This window comes from Populus trichocarpa, chromosome 3 (genome assembly GCF_000002775.5).
Source record: "Populus trichocarpa isolate Nisqually-1 chromosome 3, P.trichocarpa_v4.1, whole genome shotgun sequence".
Taxonomy (NCBI): domain Eukaryota; kingdom Viridiplantae; phylum Streptophyta; class Magnoliopsida; order Malpighiales; family Salicaceae; genus Populus; species Populus trichocarpa.
This window is the reverse complement of record NC_037287.2, coordinates 7536745-7558056: the sequence shown is the minus strand read 5'-3', so window position 1 is coordinate 7558056 and position 21312 is coordinate 7536745. Positions and strand designations below refer to the sequence as shown.

Here is a 21312-nt window from a genome sequence, read left to right as displayed (position 1 = left end):
CGTCTCCCAAAACTTGTATTGGACTTAGATAAGGTACAGAGTAACATCACATCGTGCACACCCTTCCATTCATAAACCATGGTTGGGATGTATAATGAGCCCTCAGATGGCTGACTTTCCAGGGTGTTACACCCATTGATATACTCTTTTGTTTTTATATCAACATAGGAAGCATTGCAATTGCTTACAGGACTCCACGGCCCCCAGAGGCCCAGAAAAGAGAACTTCACTTAAAACCGTTAATCAAGAAAGAAATTTTAATCCTTGTTTTTGAAGAATTGATGGTATCGTTGAAAAGAATATTCACGGTCACATAAAGATGGCAAAGAATGATTCCCCAACTTGATTAGGGGGATAAATACTTCTACAGAAAAAACGTAATCACTTGATTATATTGTATGCCTATTTCTTGGCATATTTTATACAGTACTCTACCATTCCATCCTACCACCCTACAGTAATCATTGGTTCGGATTTGTATTACCAGCTAAACCGCCATGGCGCTGCATAGCAACCACTGGCTCGCCACATCTGGGACAGCGGAATGATGGAGCTGCAGCACATCGTGTTCTAAGGCAGTAGTAGCAGTACCTACCAGCAGGAAAAAAAATCAGATTTTAGGGGAGGGGGTAGAGAAACACATTCTGGAAATTCAGCCACGCTGGAAAAGGTGCTTCAAAATTGATTAAGTTAGCAAAAAATATCATATCCAAACATCTGATTGTGGTGGTATGTGTTAGGAGAGAAATAAATCAGAAAGTAGACTTGGCCTGTGTGGTACGACAAAATTTGAGCCAAGCATGCCCAGAGAAGGGCAATGCTAAGGTTTTGGAAATTTGCAGTATTCGTGACCACAGCCAGTAGGCTTACAAGGATGGGGAAATCATAATTATGCCCTAGGCTTTTCTCATGCAGTGTGTAAAAAAATTTGGTGGAAAATGATCTACATTGTTTAAGCCCTAGCCCGTAAGACAAAAGTGGTTCTTAAAAGTTGATTTAATCAAAGCAAAGGAGAACGCAGTTGCATACCTGTGCTGACAGGGAAGAGAAAGAAATGGAATGGTTGGAATTGCCTGGCAAATTGGACAAGTATCATCATCTACTTTGGAGCTTGAAGATTTATCCTTTGAAAATGGGCCAAGAAATTTTTTAACAGACGAGGAGTTAAGAAGAGGTAGAAGTAGCAGCAACATCTCCTGCAGATAAGCCAAAGAAGGACCACATTTATCAGCGCAGATGGTGTTATGGCTGGTACATAAACTTTGGCAATTCAAACAGCAGCTAAAAGAGACAACTCCAATCATGTCTAGTAACAATGTTTATCTGTTTAATAAGGTTCTGCTTCGGAAATACAATCTTTTTGGGAATGAAACAGCATTCTCACTAACTGTTAATTCACATAACTAAGATGGTATGCTCTATTAACACAACTACCAATGAGAATTGAGACAGCATAACAATGTTAATTCAAAGAAACTAAGAAAAGTACGCCGAGTAAAACGCAAATAAAGGATACATCTTGAAGTTGGTCACTCACACAGAACGCAGATTTATTGATCATTTTGGGGTACTGTTTTTACCACTGTAGATTTAGCCATCCACTCCAGCCTTATAGATCAAATTTCACTGTTAACTCTACGGTTCCAAAAAAGTTATAATTGGTCCTTAGCTGTTGAATAGCTAACAGCATCTCATGGAATGCTTGCCTTTTCCAGTTTTTTGCTGTCATTTTTGTCTTATTTTTCTCGTAATTTTTACTCCCATAACATCATAAATGTGATAGTATTCCACAAAACCCTTGAAAGTCCAAAAATACTTAACAAAGAATTCAAAAGGAAGTCCTGCCATTAATTTCCATTAGTTATTTAATGCTAAAGGGCATATGGAAACTCTTTTGAAACTCGAAGGTTGACATTGGGAAATTTTAAACTGTAGGGTTGAAGTAGAGCATTGCAGAATCTACAAGGGTTAGAATATAGCTTACACTGTATATTGTCTACATTGTCTTCATGAACATACAATAAGGGATGTGTTCAACCAATTTATCATGATCGCTCATTGATTCCAACGCAAAGACAAGAAGTACAATCAATAGTTAACTTGTTGAAAATTGCGGCTTCCAATAAATTGTGAGCCTATAATTGCTAGATTAGTGTTTGTTCACTATAAGACATAACCCCCACCAATGGTTATCCTTTTTTGTCTGGGATACAAAATAAGCATGTTTAATTATGTTTGACTGAACACAATCCAAAAATTAATAATGGTACAAAAGGTGCAAAAGTTTCTAGGTAATGGGCCATCCTTTTGGAAACTCCAAATAGAGCTTGTAATAAATCTTAATCATTTATTCTTTTAACCTTTACTCTTTCCTCCTCGATCCATCTACAAACAAGCCTCATTCTGGTCACCATATGTGAACTCATGGAGTTTGACTTTGGTCCCTATAATATCCAGTTGAAAAGTAATTTACTAAAACCTACTTAAAAATATTAACAGGTTCAAAAAGTTATAACTGATAAATTCGCATGCAAAATTTCCTTGCATTCATTATTCTTAACTTTATATCTAAGTCGGGGATCCAACCCCAATGAAAGAAACCCAAATGTGAGTAGTTAAGGAGGGATAGTTATGGACCAAACTATCATTGCATCACAGACTAATACAGCACTTGAGAAGTGCAAGACAAAGACACTTCATACAACGCTTGAAAAACCCACACTATTTCCTTGCCCTTTGTGTTATTGCATATTAATAATTAAAGAATTCAAACACTAAGGAAAGGAAAAACATATCATATCATAACAACAGCAAGAAGAGATCATCCAAAGTGGGAGAAAGAAACTGATCTAAAATATCATAACAGAAACAAGAGATCATCCAAGGTGGGAGAAAGATACTGATCTAAAAAGGACCTAAAATGCTAAAGAAAAATTAGTTACCGAAAATTCATTCCACACTAACTGGCGATTCATGTACTCAAAGCTAACTGCTCGGTTCATATTAGGGCTTCCGTAGACAAGCCTTGCTTGCAAGACTCTTTCAATGAGGTTTCTAAACCTGCATTAAAACAAGACATAAATTTAAAGAATCATCAAATCCAATTATGTGATTAAGTGAATAATCTTAATGGATCCTCCCATCATGATATCTCGTGATAGTAATCAATCCATTTGATCATCATATTAGGCTGACAGGAAAAGAGCAGATATTGTAATTAAACAAGCAAATAATAACTGAATATGCATTTCCCCAAATAGTTGTGTGTGTTTCCTCTCTTACAAAGAGAATTTACATGCACAGCTTCACTTTATAGTTTATACTACTAATGCTAATGGAAATTAATATTCAAGAAACTACAATATACAACATACCACAGCTTCACTTCATACTACTAATGCTAATGGAAATTAATATTCAAGAAACAACAATATACAACATACCGTCCTGTGTAAAGAAATATTAGTAGGTTGCCAAATGAAGCAGCTTTATAAAGTCCCTCAACACGTTGTATCAAAATCCACGCACGCCTTGCCAGTGGCCTCTGAAAAATACACAAAGATTAAGTGCTTTTCAATATTCACTGCCATTTCAGAGAATTGTTCTTTAGAAGAATTTTTTTACAAAAATAAAAAAAACACGAATGATAGTTGTACCTGTTCAGAATCACCCCATCTACGAAAAGCAGAGAATGACTGTAAGCGAGCCCAGGTGTACTGACCACCAACAGTGGCAATGCAATACCAAATTTTCTGTGCAATGGTCAGTCCAGGTCCTTCCAAACCTGTTCTAACTATAAGCAAAATAACACACCAAGTGGAAGTTAGAATATTAAAGAGGGTGAAGTAATGCTGACATGAAGAATTATCAGGGAACTTCATATGTGCCTTCCTCAGCTAGAATTTAAAATATGTCTCTTGGGCCTTTCGCTCATTTGCACGTCAGATATGAAAGTTCAGTGAGAAGGTGCATATATATATATATATATAAGAACAGATCCATTTGTGAAAATGCATGGAATATCATTTCAAAGGGGACAACAGATCACACACTTCTTCAATTCCCACATGATCCTCAGAAAAGGGAATCACATTTTATAAAGAACATGTACAAAAATGTTAAAATTTATTCAACAGTTCTACAGGAGAAAAATAGACATAGCAGTCATGTCCATCCATTTCATTTTCCAGAAGAGTATTTACAAAACCAGCAGTATTCAAAGTGAAAGTTAGCTATCCAAAAGTAGACACAGATACATTTGAATATGTATTCCGGTTCAACAAGAAAGGAGAACCATCAAAATATATATAAAGCCAGGGAACTTTTGTTTTAATTTAAGTTCAATTTATAATGACCGAGTGCAAATAGTGATATCCAAGAAGCAAGCCACAACTTTAATTTAATAATCAACTAGAAGTGCATCACAGAATTTAGAAAATTTATACAATCATCACTTAAAATTAGTTTCGGAAAGAAGTGGATGGAAATGTAGGGAAAAAACTGGGGCAGGAGTTTTCTACTTGTTCTGCTTCAATTTAATAGGAGGAGAAGAGGAACCTAGGCCAGGAATTAACACCTCATTCTAATTAAAATGTCTGCCCCAAATTTTGTGGTCAATGGAAAGGAAAGGAATTGCTTTCTTAACTCCCTGTTATAACCTCATTACTTAATAAAAAAACAATCTCACCCTTCCACCCTAAGAGGAGACAAGTAAACTTGTAACTAATGCATTTCCCTACCATCCATTAAACAAACATGAGAAAATTAATTTGCATTCCCACTTTGGAATCCAAAAAAAAAGAAGGGTAATTAATTTCCCTTCCCCTCCCCTCCCTTCCCCTCCCCTCCCTTCCCTTAATTCCATCCCTTCCAATCCATCCCTCCTAAATTCCCAAACACACTATCAAGATATGCAACCAAAGAAGGCATGTATTTCATTTCTAAATCTGCATAAGCAACATAGCCATTGAGGACAATCTATCAGTCAAACAATCACCTAATACTGAGCTACTCTCTTAAATCAACACCATAAGCATTACAATAATGCGCGGACCTGCCTACCTTTTCCTCTTGATTCCATTGCACGTTCATCTCTGTACCTCAGGTCCATGAGAGCATTTCCTGGAGTAGGCTTATCTACCCAGATAGAGAACCTCCAAATGAGAAACTCAAGGAAAGCATCAAGTTCCGGCTCATATTGAAATAACATCCCTGGCTAATCCCAATAAAGGGAAGAATAAAATTAAAGATTGACACCAGCAGCATAATATCAACATATTCACTAAAATCAACTTCGCAAATTAAAACCCAAAACCATACCTTCATTAGAGAAAAGACCTTAACCAATTGTTCCTTTAACATAGCTGACATTTCAATGTCCAATCTCGCAGCATCAAATTGATTAACTCTAGATATTGAAATCGGTATCATTGACTGCCAAGGAAATTAAAACATCAAAAGTAAAATAAAAATGATATAAACGGCAATCATTCATGCACTGAAGTAGCCGAAAATCTTCAGTGAACTGAACCCAGATGGAAAAATTCAAACTTGCACTCTATAATTTACATTGGGACACGAAAATACCCCTTATCGTGATTCCCAGGATGAACTTCTTGTAAGAAATTGAGAAATGTTCTAAATTTGAATTTAGCTATAGCAAACTTACGTCTTGACAACTGAAAATTCACAATATTTAGAACCCAAAAAGCAAAATAAATTAACAAAAGGAAAGAAAGAAAGATTCATATTCTTCATCTTGCAACAAAAACTAGATTAATAAAACTTGAATTCTGCATGGAACTCCAAGAAACAAGAGAAATGAATGGGAGAAAAAAAAGACGTAATTGTTATTAAGAGGAAGGTACCTGGTGAGAAAGAGCAAGAGGTTTCCATTGAGGAAGCAATTTTAGATAAGTGTGAACCCATTCATCCTCTGGTGGCGGTTGTCGAAGATTAAGAGCAGCCATTATTTATTTATTAATTAATTTTTTTGTATGATGATGATGATGGGTTGCTAGGGTTTCTGCTCTTCCTGATTGCTTCAAAAATTGAAGCTTTGAGAGAGGGAGAGAGTATGGATGATGGTATGGTATTAAAGCTGTGCACTTTGGGAAACAGTTAAAACCAAAGAGATGGACAAGTTCCTGTCTGCAGGCATACACCACACCAACTCTGTTTCTGTTTTTCTTTTACAAGTTCAACAAGAAACAGAGATGTGGGAAAGTAGTGGCAGTTATTAATGAGGGATTACAAGGGTGCTTTGGTCTTATTAATGCTTTGTTAGAAACATGTGAATCTAGTTTTTCCAGATTCTAGGGGGATCTATAATGATAACAAAAATATAGTACAGTTATATTGATTTGATGGAGTTAAATTATTAAATATAATTGTTTATATACGGCATACAATAGACCAAAAAAAAATTAAATTAATTATTGTAAGATAAAATTAATTTCTTTTAATTTATTTTGATTGAGATCTTCAATTAATCTATTTATCTCTTATGTGCTCCATAATTTTTCTAACAAAATATATTAAAATAAAAGAGTGTGCTATTTACTGTAACTCTAAACCAAATAGCATGGTAAATTGTATTAGTAAAATTATAATTTTACTTTCATAATAAATAAATTTTACATCAGTGGTCATAGGTTTCTTTTATTTTATTTTTTAACCAAAAAAGTTTATGCGAGGGTATCAGCTCAATTTTGAGTTTTTAATTTTTAATGTGTACTTTCATTATTTTTAACCCTTTTAGCCTAAAAAAAAAAACCTTTCAATCAGATATATTTTTATTACATCACCTTGATTTTTTTTTTTTATCATTGTTGATTGGATTGAGAAATAAATTTATACTTTGTATATATAATAAATATTATAAAAAACAAAACATGTTGAAGCGTGCATTGCACGTGTCAATATGTAAAGGATGGCCGCATCTTTGGGTGGTGCGCGGCCAAACGATGGCTTTCCTATAGGTGTTTGAAGCGTCTCGGCAACCCATCCACTTTTGTCGCTATGTGTCTTGAATGGACCTCCATTTCAGCATCTACCCTCCAAAATTCAAAAGTTACCCCTCAATTTGTTTTGTCTTCAGATTATTTTCTTATTTTTTATCTAATTTTTATCCTTGATCTTTTTGTGAAGTTTTTATTTTTATTTAATTTTATCCTTTAATCTCAATTTTTCATGTGTTATTTTTTTAGTTTAATCCTCATTCTTTTGATTTTTTTCAATCCTGATATCAAAAAATCTTAGTTGTTCTCTAATCTATTTATGTTTCAGTTTTTATCCTTAATTTTTTAATTGCTATTTTTTTATCCTTTTGTGTGATTAGATTTTTTTTTAATTTTTTACTTTAACATTTAATTGGTTGGGAATTGGATCTCGTTGTTTTTCCATATGGGGTGCTTCTGGTTTAAGAAGCTAGCATAGATTATTAAATATAATTGTTTATAAAGGGCATACAATAGAAGAAAAAAGAAAACAAATCAAATTAATTATTGTAAGAAAAAATTAATTTCCCTTAATTTATTTTGATTGAGATCTTCAATTAATCTATTTGTCTCTTTAATTGATTATGTGCTCCATAATTTCTCTATATTCTAACAAAATACATTAAAATTGAAGGGTGTGCTATTTACCGTAACTCTAAACCAAATGGCGTGGTAGATTGTAATAGTAAAATTATAATTTTACTTTCATGACAAATAAATTTGACTTAACTGATGATAAGGGTAATATGATTCTTTTATTTTATTTTATTTTTAACAATTAAAGCACAAAATTAGTCTAGGAACCAAAAAAGTTTATGTAGGTTTTTTATTTTTAATGTGCAGTTTCATTATTGTTATGCCCCTTCAGCTAAAAAAAAAAAGAGAGGCTTTCATCCAGAGATATTTATAATATCACCTTGGTTTTTTATTTCATTGTTGATTGGGTTAAGGAGTGAATTTTAACTTTGTTTATATAATAAATATTATAAAAAAAACGGTCGAATATATATATATATATATATATATATAGACACACACTTGATAGTGTATAAGGCATAGTGAATAGAATTGGTTATCATGAATGATGAGGAAACACATGAAAACACTTGTTTGTTAAGTTGTTAAGCCAAAATTATGGTAGTTTTATCATTGAACTTTCATTAGAAAACTAGGCTTGAGAATGACAGAATTTAAAGTATATTCCTTCATAAAAGTTGTAGATGTGGATGCCACCTTTCAAATGCAATTGGTTTTACTTAAATTGGAGTTATAATACTCCAAGTATGGGGTTAAAACTGAAGAAATGTCTAACTAGATGCTACTGGACAATTTTTATATGCTACTGAAATGGGTGCATTTCGATGTATAAATGGCAAAACTAGGTTTATCACCCTTCATAAAGTTGTATCATGTTGTCTTACCTTTCTAAAAAGGCCAACCACACTTAAAATTGAGCTCTAAAACTCTAGTTATAATTGAAACATTGAACAATGCTATGAGGGGATTAAATTGAATTAACAAAAAAATGACTAATCTCTAATCTTTACTTGGAAGTACCATTGATATAGAATTTGAAATTATTTAAATTATATAAAAAATGAAAAATAATGTACATGTGTGAAGGATTAAGAAATTTATTATACTTAGGAAGTTAAAATTTGGATATAATGAGAATTGGAATGAAGTTTTCGGTGTTAGTGGAATTGTTGATGACGTGTGAATCTTTATTGGTTCAAAAAAGTTTGCGATAGCAGGACAACAACAAGGTGTCGCATCTAGAGTTTAAACACCAAGTAGGTATTCATGTACCTTAGTCTTTTTTATTAGATAATTTATTCCTTCCATTTCACTTTAATTGAAAAATCCTCTTCTGAATGGGAAATGTAAAAGATATATGGAGTTAATGTGATAATTATGCTCAAGGAAGAGATATATAAAGAAAATCAAGGATTATGTTGCTTCCATTATGGAAAGGAAGCTAATGATTATGTTGTTTTCATGATGAATGAAAACCAATGTTTGTTGCTTTTTTAATAAAGAAAGCCAATGTATATTACTTCCATTATGGAAAGGAAGCCAATGATTATGTTGCTTTTCATGATGAATGAAAGTCAATGTTTGTTGCTTTTTTAATAAAGAAAGCCAATGTATGTTGCTTCTATTATGGAAAAGAAGCCAATGATTATTTTTGCATTCATGAGTGAATGAAAACTAATATTTGATGCTTTCTTAGGAAAAAGAAAGTCAATGTATGTTGTTTCTAAAATAAAAAGGATTCCAAGGATTTTGTGGTTTCCATGGTAGGGTGAAAGTCGAGAACAATTATTTTCATAGTTAAAAAGGAAAATAATGAAACGATTGATTTACTAATATGGAATGGTGTTACAACTAGAATGGTAATTAAATGAAGATTATCAAATAAAAGTAAAAGAGTTTGTAAATAAAAAGTTTAAGGATAACTAGCTATAATTGTGAGTCATAATTTTGTATTATATTGATATTACTTATGAAGGGAAGTGATGAATTAATTGTCATTTTATTGTTGTATATATACAGGTCCATCATATATCGCAGGACATGGTTGATTTATTTCTTAGAGGTTATTTTGTTATCTTAGGTATATTTTGTAATCTTGTTGTCCATATATAATTAATAGAATCTTTTACGTTAATCAAGAAATTAATCATTTTGTGTGTGTGTGTGTGTGTGTGTGTGTGTGTGTATATTACCTGTCTATATTTCATTGTGAATCTTTATCTATATTGATTAATAAATTGTGGAAATTGAAAGTATATGAGATTTGAGTAGTGTTGAGGTGGGACATGGTCCAGGATGGTTGGACCGTGTGATGTGATGATGATTATGTTGGATTTGAAGGTGTTGATAACTTGGTATGGTTCTAATACGAGGAAAATTCTGCTGAAATTTCAGTAAAATTTCTAACAAGATAGAAAACTTACATGGTCATTTCTAAAAAGAAATTTAAGTTAAAAAAAAAAAAGAGAAATGGATCCTAATCTTTCATTAAGGTATGATATTTGGATATCACAATGTTTTGAAAGATTGGATGTTCCAAGAAATATGGTTCGGCCCCACAATATAACGCAAGCCCACGTTTAATACTTTCTAATATGTAATGCTCTCATTTATAATACAAGCGAAAATATTCTTTCTCCATTTTAAAACTTATATTTTTTTATTTTTACCGTTCTAATATCTATTTATCATCATCATCGGTTATAAAATTTGAAATAATTTCATCAAATCCAATTAAATTAATAGCAAACGATGATGAATTTAGTCATATTGTTGGGAGAACGAAAATGAGTCCTCTCTCCCTTATCAATAATGCCTAAAGTATAGTACTTAATGGTTAGCACACAAACAAATACATGAAATAAAGTTGTTTTTATGATAGTTTTAAAATGAATTTTTATCCTTTTAAAATAAAAATAAAAACCATAGGGATATATTCTTTTTGTCTTAACTTTCTTCAATTTTTTTATCCCAAGACAATAATTAAATATTACCTAAATGATATTAAATAGGAGATTCTATAACCACCAATTCTATGGTAGTATTCAAGGTTTATTTTTCCTTTGACAATGATGATGTAAAATGAAATCAATGACTATGGTTGTTTTAGAAACCACATGCTCATATTTATTTATTTATTTAGTCAAATAGTAAATACAAAATCAACCATTGATTGTTGTTCTGTATACAATATTTCAATATTCAATAATGTAAATGCATTTGTTTATTTTTATTTGTGTGTTAGATGGAAAAGGTGCATTGATGTGGTTCTAGTACTTAGAAGAGAATTAAATTAATGGATTTCTTTGGCTAAAACCTTTAAGTTAAACTTTCTTGTCATATATTTGTAGTTAATTATTTTTGTTAAATAAAATGAAAAATTATGTTACAATCTCTAAATCATGATTAGACTATTGGCCCGCACTATGCCGCAAGTCAAAGCAAAAAAAAAATTCAAACACAAAAAAAATGTCTAGTTATCACAAACATGTTTCTTTAAAATAATTAACCATGAATTCAAAATTTGCTGCATATTGGATGTATTTTTTAAAAAACAATATTGAGATAGTGAAATATTGAACGATATTTTTATTTATTATTGAACCGAAAACATATTAGATTCATCTAGGTCAACCCAGGTTGATGTACGAAACTTGTAGGGACAATCTTGCAAAAAAAAATTGAAAGTTCAACTTCCAATGAACTCAATACCGAAAGATGAAACTTGTAAAAAAAGAAAAACAATACTCAATGTAAAAAACACCTAAGTGAACTTAAGTCAACCAACCAAACTCATGATTCAAATCATGCACGTCACTGGACTTAAGAAGTTTTTTTTATCCCAGATGTTATTTTTCAGGTAGTTATATGATAATAAAGCACATGAGAATTGTTTTTTGTATGAAATACATTTTTTAGAGAAAAATATAACCAAGACATGCACGTGGGATTGAGATAGCAAAAGCATGCCTAATTTTTTTTTTAAGTTAAATAACAAAAAGAGGTCTTTTTTATTTAAAGTAGAAAAAATAAAGCATTGATAACAAAAGGATGAAACTATTTTTTTTCAATTCAAGGACCAAAAATGCATTAAACAAAAATAATAAAAAATAATAATAACAGCTCATGCGTTGTGGATTAACCCGTCAAATCTTGGATCTGGGTTATGAAATCAACTAAGTTTAATACATCTTTTTCTTAAATTTATTTTCGCCTAAAAAAGCCTAAAAAAAAGTTAGGGATGCGCGCCTGATGGCCCAACACATATGGATGAGCATTCAAAAAAAAGCCCAGGCTTGGGCTCTTAGACCTTTTTTTTAATCTTTTTAAGGGGCAAACAACAGGCTTGATGGCCCAACACACCTAAACATTTTAAAAAAAATACAGGCATGCGCACCTAAACCTATTTCTTAAATCCTTTTAAGGGGTGGATAATATCTTTTCTAGTTCTCAATTAATTATAGTTCTCAATTAATTCATTCTTTTGCAAAAATATAATAAATAAAGGGTTAATGGCAAGGTAATGTAACACATGCAACTTTGATCATACCACCACCCTATCATGAATTTTCTTATTGGAAATTTTATCATATTACATTAATTGTATTGGAATGTTTTTACAACTATATAGTTTTTAATTTATATTTTTTTAAATACGATAAATAAATGGTTAATGGTAAGATAATATTACCAATGATTATGATATATGCAATTGTAGTCGTATGATGTTTTAACAGTAATTATGTTGGATAGATGCAACAAATCAATTTTTTATAATGTAAAAAAATTGAATTTGTGAAAATTGTCAACATATTTTTTGATATAAGAAATTTTAATTATGAATGAGCAAGCATATAAATACATTTAATACAATAAATTGAGAATCATATATGCCAATAAATGCACAAAAAAAATTTAATGCTACATTATGGATAAGATCTCAAGTTAATTTTTAATATAGTAGAAGAATATGTTAATATTGTGGATGTGTTTTATTATATCATGATTTTTTTTCTAATTGAGAATCTTAAAGATACCATTTATGTTTAATTATATGAACCAATAAACTGGGAAAAAGTTGTTAGTTCTAATTATATACTAAAAAAAAGGCTAGTTTTTTTTTCCATAAAAACAAAAGACAGATAACTATAAAAATACATGGCCCTAAATTTTCCGTTAAATTTATATGTTTTTTTTTTTATATCTTTGAGGTTATTTTTCTTACCAGGAACAAATTATTTTTATTTTTATAAATACATAATGCAAATACTATTTATTTATATCAAATATAAAAAAATAAAGATAAATTACAATAACCTTTTTGAAACATTATAAAAATACAACATAATTAAAAACAAAAAATTGCTAATTTAAAAAACAAAAAGAGAGAGTATTAATTTAAATGCAAAGTAAAAACAAATATATAAAAAAAGTTTTAAATTAAAATTAAAATTAATCTAAATTAGAAAAGAAAAAAAAAGATGTTATACGGCACTAGGCCTAACAAGCTAGGCCCACACACGAGGCCAGCTAGCCAAAAGGTTAAGTGCCACTAGGTTTTTTTTTTTTTTTTGGATTACATGTTGTCTGTTGTAGCATAAGAGTGTTGTTATTAGCAATATTTTTTATAACCTCTAGTAATAAAAAAATTGAGTCTGAGTTTTGAAACCCTAAAAAACTCATTTTTCAACATATTCTCATACAAAAACACCTAAACAAAACCCCTTAAAATGCCAACAAATTAATATCTCAACCTAAAACACTCTTACTTGGTTGAAAAATTAAAAATAATTCATTCTCAATCTCAATCTATTTTTTTACAACAAAATGAAGGGTAAAAACATCTAAATTGAACTCCACTCATTGAATACAACTTATTGAAACTAAGAATAAGTTTTTTTTTTTTATTATTGGAATATGGACAACTAATGAATTCTCTCTCGTTTCTGAAACTAGAGACTTAAACGTGAACAAAATAAAGTTTTGGATCAAAATGTATAAATTCCAAACTAAAAAGAGAAAAATAGAATTTGAGAAAAATATCATGGCATTTTTCCTAAAATATGTTGAATGAACAGTGCCAAGTTTTTTAAAAAAAAGTTCAAGTTTTTTCCTCATTTTCAATTTTAGTCCTTTTATTTTTATTTTTTGTAATAAAAAAAACCAATTTTTTCTTTTTTACAAAATTGAGTATCGACCCAATATCAAAAATGTTTTCTTTAACATGAGAACTGGATAGAAAGAAATCAAGTTCAATCTGTAATCACCACAACAAGAAATGATGAAATTGAAGGAAAAAAACTAGATGATATGGCAAAAAAAAGACAAAAAAGGAATCATTATTGCAATTCATAATGATTTAAAACACAATCCACAATATTTTCATTGTACCTTTTAGTTTTTTTTATATAAAAAAAATCAGTAATGATCAAGTTGGAAAAAACAATAACAATAGCGGTAAGAGATTAATAATAATAATAGTTATATTAGTTGTCAACAATGATGAGATGATGAAATAATCATTGACAAAAACTAAAGAAGACTCATTGGCATTATGGATTCGCATGGTGCCAATTTTCTTTTGCTTTTTTTTCATTCATGTATTTTTTTTTGTTTTTTAATTTAATCATTTCACATTGATTTTTTTCGAGATTGATCTTGATGATTTATTTCAACAAACTCGATTTGGGATTTTTGTGGATTAAAAAAAAATCATGTCATTAAGTTGACACTTAATTTTGCAAAAACTTATTCTAATTTTTTGTTTTCCAAATAATCACAACTAAAGAGACTAAATTGAAAATTAGTAAAAAATCCAAGCTTTTTCATCCATAAAGGAAAGAAGAAGAAGTTTTATATGCGAGAAACAAAGGAAGGAGAGAGAAAGGAAAGGAGGGAAAGAAATAGAAGAAGAAAAAAAGTTATTGAAGCCACTTTAAAGCTCCATTATACACATGCTTCACTTTGAAAAAAGGGCAACAACGTCATAGTTTTAAGGACATCAAAGACGACCGCTTTTAGAGGTTGGATGATGTATCATGTGTTGCCCTAAACTCGATGGCACTTCTCACATGCTAGCACGTGTATTACATGCTCTAGCCCTTTTTGTTCTTTTTGTTCAATTTAGTCCCTGCTTTTATAAGAGGTCTTCAATTGAGTCCCGTCATTGAATCTACACAATCCAAACCCTATTTTAGTTTAGTCTCTATTATCTAATAACTCTTTAATTTAATCCCTAATGTCATTCCACCCGACCCAAATAATTTTTAAACGAGGAGAGAAGAATAGAAGGGAAAACAAAGAGACAACTTACCAACCAAGTGATGCGAACTTAGACGGTAAGAACCCTTGAATCCACAAATAAGATAAAAATAATTCATGAAAGTTAATATCATATTAAAGATAAAACTTGACACAATAATTATCTGAACCAAGACACCAAAGTTATTAGATGAAAAAGATCTCAACCCTTTAATTATAACAAATAAAAAACTTAAGGCATAAGAAAGAACACCACAAAAATAATTAATCTTTGATAAGTTCAAAAGAGTTCAACGAAAAATCAAGAGTATGAGCAACCTTGTATACACAATATTATTAAAAAAAATAAACCAAGTATAAAAAAAACTAAATAAAAGTTAAATAATCATATTATACTAGGTAAAACATCTTAAACAAGTCTAGAAAAATAATAATAGTACTCATCTAAATAGAAAAAAGAATATTAGATCAACTAGGAAAATAATATAAATCTTACACAACAACTTTTAAACCTTATCGCAAGATTTTCCTGATGTCTGATTTCTATAAAACTTTAACGTTGTAGAAAACAAAACCTTTAGAATGTTTTTGCAACATTTCATCTTGATCCAACGGTTAGGTAAAAAGTTATGTTTATTAGCGTAAAAGTATGTATTAGAAAAAAAACAAAAAGCCCAAAATCAACTTAAACTTGTCAAACTCTTGCATGGATCACATTAATTAAAGCCTTATTATTCATTCTTGAAGTATGAAAGCTTAACTTGTCCCAAATATCTTAAATAGGCCCACTGAATACCTCTTTATTCTTCTTACTCCTTGACTTATAATAAGTCTAATTGGCACCTCTAATGAATCATTTGGTAATGCATATTAATTTTTATAATTCATACTCTTTTAAAAAACATTCGACCTTAAATCATTTCTGACATCAAACAGAGAAAAAACATAAAACATTAAAAATAACACTAATATTCATATGGAAGATTCACTTTATATGAATTGTCATTGATTCGTTCAAGAACTTAGAATGGACCATCTCCTCTATGATACAACTTACATCTCTTATAGACTAAAAATCTTTCATTCCTCATATGCACCTAGACCAAATCACCTTATTCAAATATAACACACTTATAGCCTTTGTTATCTTTAGATGCATAGTTATAAAAACCAAAAGTTTTCTTAATAATTTCAGTAAGTGATGCAATTAATGCACTAAAATTTCTAGCAAATTTCCATAAAAACTAACCAAACCATATACTTTACCACTAGAAACACTATTAATAGGCATTACATCCTTATAATCCTACAACAAAGAAACAACAATACTATTTTGCAAAGGATTGATTGTATAAAGAACATTCTTAACAACATTCTTTCTTACATAAAGCTCATATGCTTCTTTGTTTTTCCCTCAAAGATCTCTTTTATTTTATTTGCTTTTTTCTCTATATTTTTCTATTCATTTTTTGCAAACTCACTATTCTTTTCTCTCTCAATCGAATCTGATTTTCTTCTCTCCTTAAAACTCATGACCTGATTTGTATTTACACTCTCCTCAACCTCACTTTTTATTTTCAATTTCAATTGGTATTCATAGACCTATTTCAATAATAATGATACAAGAGTAATGAATTTTCTATTTTTTACAAAAAAAAATATATATTTCTAAACCTATCGTGTATTATTTTCCTATCAAACTATCACCCAAAAAATGGATATTTTCTTTCGGTCTCTGGGCTTTCCATCCGTCCATGTCTATTTTATGTGTGAATCCATCTCGACTTCGCCCTTTTGTTAGTAGCTCTTCAATCCACCTAGGAAAGGTCTCTGAGGCCATGTTTTCTAATCCAAAAATTCCCTTTCATGGCTTGAATTTTAAGCGCCTGAAAGAATCAATCGATTGCATAAGATATGCCAAAACCACTTACTGGTCTTTCCGACCTTACTCTTTCTTTCTGTCTAGCACTTGGTACTCTGCATCTTTAGGTAGAATGAATTTTCTTGCAAGAAAGGGTGGAGACTCTATACATCGATGTGGGTCACTGCCAAATACGAAGGTGTAATGGCTATAACGGGGAAGGATCCTCCCAGAAAACAGTGTTCCCTCCAAAGGCTTTCTCAGCCGACGATGGAAGCAAAAGATGACTTGACCAAAGCCGTTCCCAAAGTTATTAGGCCTTCCAAATAACAAGTGTCTCACATATATAGAAATTACATCACACAAAACCTCGTCACTGCATTTTTCATGAAAAATAAAACCAAAACCTGTTTATTAATTTTAACTACATCATATTCATTTAACAAGTCTATAAGGTCTTTAATGCTTTGTAGTGTTCAGATTCAACTTCCAAATAATTATAATACTAGCCATATTAACACAATTTTCTTTATATAACTTATTTTTTATATACTTTTTATATAACATCTTGCATGAAAGATATTTTTTCTTTATGGATTCAAATCTACTCCAATATCAAATAATATCTTGCCGTTTAGACTACTAATGGTTTTGTTTTTCTTGCCAACTTATGATGATAAAACTAATTATTAATTGTCAAAATATACCCATCTAAAAAATTGTAGATATTAAAACAAAAAATAATAAACACACATTTTAAACACAAAATGAAAACTAAAAACATGTAAAAAAAGAAAGCATTAACCCACTTTGTATACAACTCTTTTCCCCTTGTTTTTCCATATAGTTTTGACGCAATTATAAATCATTTAATTCTACACTAAATTTCCCCAAGGAAATAATGAGGAAAAAAAAAAAAAAACAAGGAAACATTCTCAGATAACAAATTTCTCCAAATTACCCCTACAAGCATTTCCAAATTCCCTATCAACCTCACTAGCCATCTCTATCTCACCCATTTCCTTTAACCCTCTGCGCAACACCTTAACCACATACTCATCAGTCGTCCACGTGTCTCCACAACCACTCCTCCGCAGCATCCCACAAATTCTAACCGTTGATTCCTTCCTCCTAGCCTCAACCAACCCTCTGACTACCCTCAACAGCCCCCGATCACTTCCCCACTTGACCCAACTCTCCCCTTCCTCCAAATCATCAATCAAACGGTCAATGTCGTCGAAACATTTATTCCTGGACAGCGCAAAGATGACGTCAGCGTATAAATTAAGGTCAATCTGGCCGGGGTATTCTGATCGGAGGGTTGAGAGGACTTGAAGGGCGAGGGAGCACAAGTCTTGACGTAGGAGCTCGCGAATGATAGAGAGGAGGTCTGACCTAATCATGCGCGCGAGGTTTGGGAGTTTCTTACTGGACTCAGATTTGTTGTTGTCGGCGCGTTTGAGGGATTGGATGGCTAGGATTGCTTCAGTGCTTAAGATGCGGCCTCTGACAAGAGGTCCACGTTTGGAGCGTGGACCGCAGCGTATGGGAGTGAAAGTGGAGGTTTTTGTAGGGCTTAGGGTCTTGAGTTTTGGAGAAAGGAAAAGTGGAGTGGTGAGGTTTAAGTGAAAGTAGGAGGAGGAGGAAGCCATGGAAGAGGGGAGGACGATACAGTGAAGCGAAGAGATAATGTCGTTTTTAGGTGTTCTTATGGCGTTAAAAGACAATTCTGACCTTCTAGATGCTGCTGCTCCATAGACGGGGAAAAAAAAGAAAAACGTCGACAGCAGGATTCGAACCTGCGCAGGCATAGCCCAACAGATTTCGAGTCTGTCTCCTTAACCACTCGGACATATCGACCAATTTAATCTAATGAGAGAAATCAATATACTTAAGCTTAATGTTAATTAGCTCTTGAAAGGAACAATGTCATGTATAACTGTATGGTCTAAAGTTTGTATTCTTTCTTCACTTTAATTCTTTATGTCAAGCTTTTATAAATTTCCATCTTAAATGAGCTAAATGATTCTTGTTGTTTTTTTTTAATGTTAAAAAAGGCTAAATGAAGTTGCTTTACATGTTTAAGTATTCTTATAGGCGTATGCGTATTATTATTTGTTTATAATTTTGAGAATTAGGAAAGATAATTAAAAAGTAATTTTTCTTCTGTGAAGACAATTAGATTGAGGAGTAACTCAATTTTGGTCCTTGAAAATTGTTCCACAATATCCTTACAATTAAGGCTTAAAAAATTTCCAAGTTCTAAAAAATATTAAATTTGAACTATTTGGTTCTTTTCTTTTTAAGCATATCTCCAAATATTTCTCCTATCTTATGTTTTTTTTTATTTGCAAATTCTTTCACACATAAAAAAGTTTTAAGCCATGAGATGTTTTTCTTGTTCACTTTGCACTGTGCGCTCCCTCACAAATCATTGTAGATTGAAATAGTTATTTTTTTTAATTTTCAATTTGATCCTTAATTTTTTTGTTGCACAATTGAACTATTTTGAACCCAGATTAATAGCCAATTATACTCTCTTTTTTTAAGAAATTGTGGAATTGAAAGACAACGGATTAAAGTGAAAAACACGAAGAAAACATGTGGCAACTTTGAATTTCATATAAGAAGTTCAGTTTGATTCCCTATCTTTTCATTTAATATGTAATCAATCCTTTTAGTTGTCAAAAAAACCAATTTTGATACCAAATTTATTTCCCTTATTTTTTAGTCTTTTTTTTAAAGGTTAGAGACTGAGTTGTTAGATTCTAGTGTAGAGAGAGAAAGTCATCATTGACAACAATTTCAATCATAAAAATATATGATCTTAGTGTCAAGAGGTTTCATTTGATAAGGAGAGTTTAATATAGGTATTATGGACGATCTTAGTGTCAAGAGATTTTATTTGATAAGCAGAGTTTAATATAGGTATTATGGACGATCTTAATGTCAAGAGATTTCATTTGATGAGGTGAGTTTGATCTACCCACAGAAGATTTTTTATTCAAGTTGATTTTAGATTTTAAGTCGTTTTATGGGCTATTTGAGGTTAAAATTAGATTTATTAAGGTATTTAGGATGTTTTCTATGTATTTTGGATAAAAAGGGGTTGAAAATGAGTTTTTTAGTAAAAAACAAATGAAGTCCTACTTTTTTGGCCTAGTCTAGTCACTAGATTCTACAATCAGTAGACGACATGTCGTTAATTTTTTTTCTTCAAAAATATTGGGCAGACAAAAGGTCATCTTTCCCTTTAAAAAATAACAAAAAAAAATAATATAAAATTAAGTCTAGACACGCGGGCTGAGCCAGAAGACCCACACATCTTAGCTCCTTTTTTTTTAAAAAAAAAAAGCCCACACACTTGGGCTCCTTTTTGTCTTTTTTATTTTATTTTATATTTGGATAAAAAAATTAATAAAAAAAATTGAATCCAATTAAGTCCATGAGCTCGGTTGTAGATTTGACAAATTAATCAACAATATCTAGGCAATTATTTTATTGTTTTAATGTATTTTTTGTCTCTTGATAAAAAAAAATAATTTCATTCTTTGTTATTAATGATTTATTTTTTTAACTCAAAACATTCTTTTTTAAATAATTTATTATCAATGATCTAAATATTTACAAGTCCTTTACTTTTTACAATGAAGATCAACTTTTTATTTTAGTTTATAATTATTGTTAATAATATTTTTATAATTTATCGGTTCATATATTATTCAATTCATTTTATAAAATACAAAATCATCTTTTTAATTAAAAACTTTCATGATGTTGAAGAATGTATCCATAACATCAAAAGTCTTCTTTTGCTTTGCAAATGAGCTTAAAATCCTAGTCGCAGTGTAGCATCGGTATCTTTAGCTAATATGCACTATAATATTTGAATTGATTATTAACAATTAATTTATAAATAACTATTTATAACCTATTGTGCATAATTGTTTGAAAAATTTGGTCATTAATATTTGATGCCTATAAAGCATCCATTTTATTATTTCTTATTATAATCTTTTATATGATTTTCTTAAATGTGTAATTCTTATTTTTATATATAGGTGCGTAAAAATGATTGAGTGATAGTTTTTTTTTTTTTCATTGAAACTTTCTTTTATAATCATAATAATTTTTTTTTTAAAAAAATATTTTTGATAAAAAAAATCATTTTTTCTCATAAGAAAATAAATACATGAATAAGGAAAGAAAATTTTTAATTAAAAATATATGTGGTTCCTATTTTATTCAAATTATAAGAATTTTTATGAACTAATAAAAAATATATGTTATTGTCAAAATAAAAAAAAATTATATGAATAATAAAAAGATAATTTTGACTACACAATTACATTTTTTTCTCTATAATTTTATTCATTACATTTCTTACAAATATCTAATTATTATATAATTCAAAAAATTTCCACGATAAGGAACTATAACTAGTGAGACCTAAAAATAAATAAATGGTGAAAATTTTGTTTAGAATTTTTAGTTTTACATACACAAAATAAACCACATATGAAAAGGTAAGGTGGACCTCTTATGGGCCTTGGAGAGACTGCCTTCATTCTTCATTTTGATGGATATGATGGCCTCTCGGTCCATCAAATAGGCCTACTTGACCATGATACGAAATTTATGATGCACCAACAAGAT

At 30.5% G+C, this 21312-nt stretch overlaps 2 protein-coding genes and 1 non-coding gene across 3 annotated transcripts; all 3 read right to left on the bottom strand.

Annotated features, from left to right (window-relative positions):
• Positions 1–239: 239 nt before the first annotated feature.
• Positions 240–6236, bottom strand: LOC7483538 (peroxisome biogenesis protein 2). The gene is made up of 8 exons (XM_002304176.4): positions 5868–6236; positions 5320–5433; positions 5062–5215; positions 3657–3793; positions 3444–3544; positions 2943–3060; positions 1030–1196; positions 240–591 (listed from the first exon to the last, which is right to left on the bottom strand). The coding sequence occupies exons 1-8, from the start codon at positions 5967–5969 to the stop codon at positions 462–464; spliced, it is 1023 nt and encodes a 340-aa protein (XP_002304212.1). The 5' UTR covers positions 5970–6236; the 3' UTR covers positions 240–461.
• Positions 6237–17591: 11355 nt separating this feature from the next.
• LOC7483539 (protein THYLAKOID ASSEMBLY 8, chloroplastic) lies at positions 17592–18308 on the bottom strand. The gene has a single exon (XM_002304177.4). The coding sequence runs from the start codon at positions 18306–18308 to the stop codon at positions 17592–17594; it is 717 nt and encodes a 238-aa protein (XP_002304213.4).
• A 126-nt stretch (positions 18309–18434) lies between these two features.
• TRNAS-CGA (transfer RNA serine (anticodon CGA)) lies at positions 18435–18516 on the bottom strand. The gene has a single exon. It is a non-coding gene; the product is annotated as a tRNA-Ser (tRNA).
• Positions 18517–21312: the final 2796 nt, after the last annotated feature.

Coding starts and splice junctions, on each gene's coding strand:
- LOC7483538 (XM_002304176.4), bottom strand. CDS start 5,969: ATGGCTGCTCTTAATCTTCGACAACCGCCACCAGAGGATGAATGGGTT. Junction 5,434..5,867: donor CTCTTGCTCTTTCTCACCAG/GTACCTTCCTCT, acceptor TTTCCTTGGCAG/TCAATGATACCGATTTCAAT. Junction 3,061..3,443: donor ATATTTCTTTACACAGGACG/GTATGTTGTATA, acceptor GTTTTAATGCAG/GTTTAGAAACCTCATTGAAA.
- LOC7483539 (XM_002304177.4), bottom strand. CDS start 18,308: ATGGCTTCCTCCTCCTCCTACTTTCACTTAAACCTCACCACTCCACTT.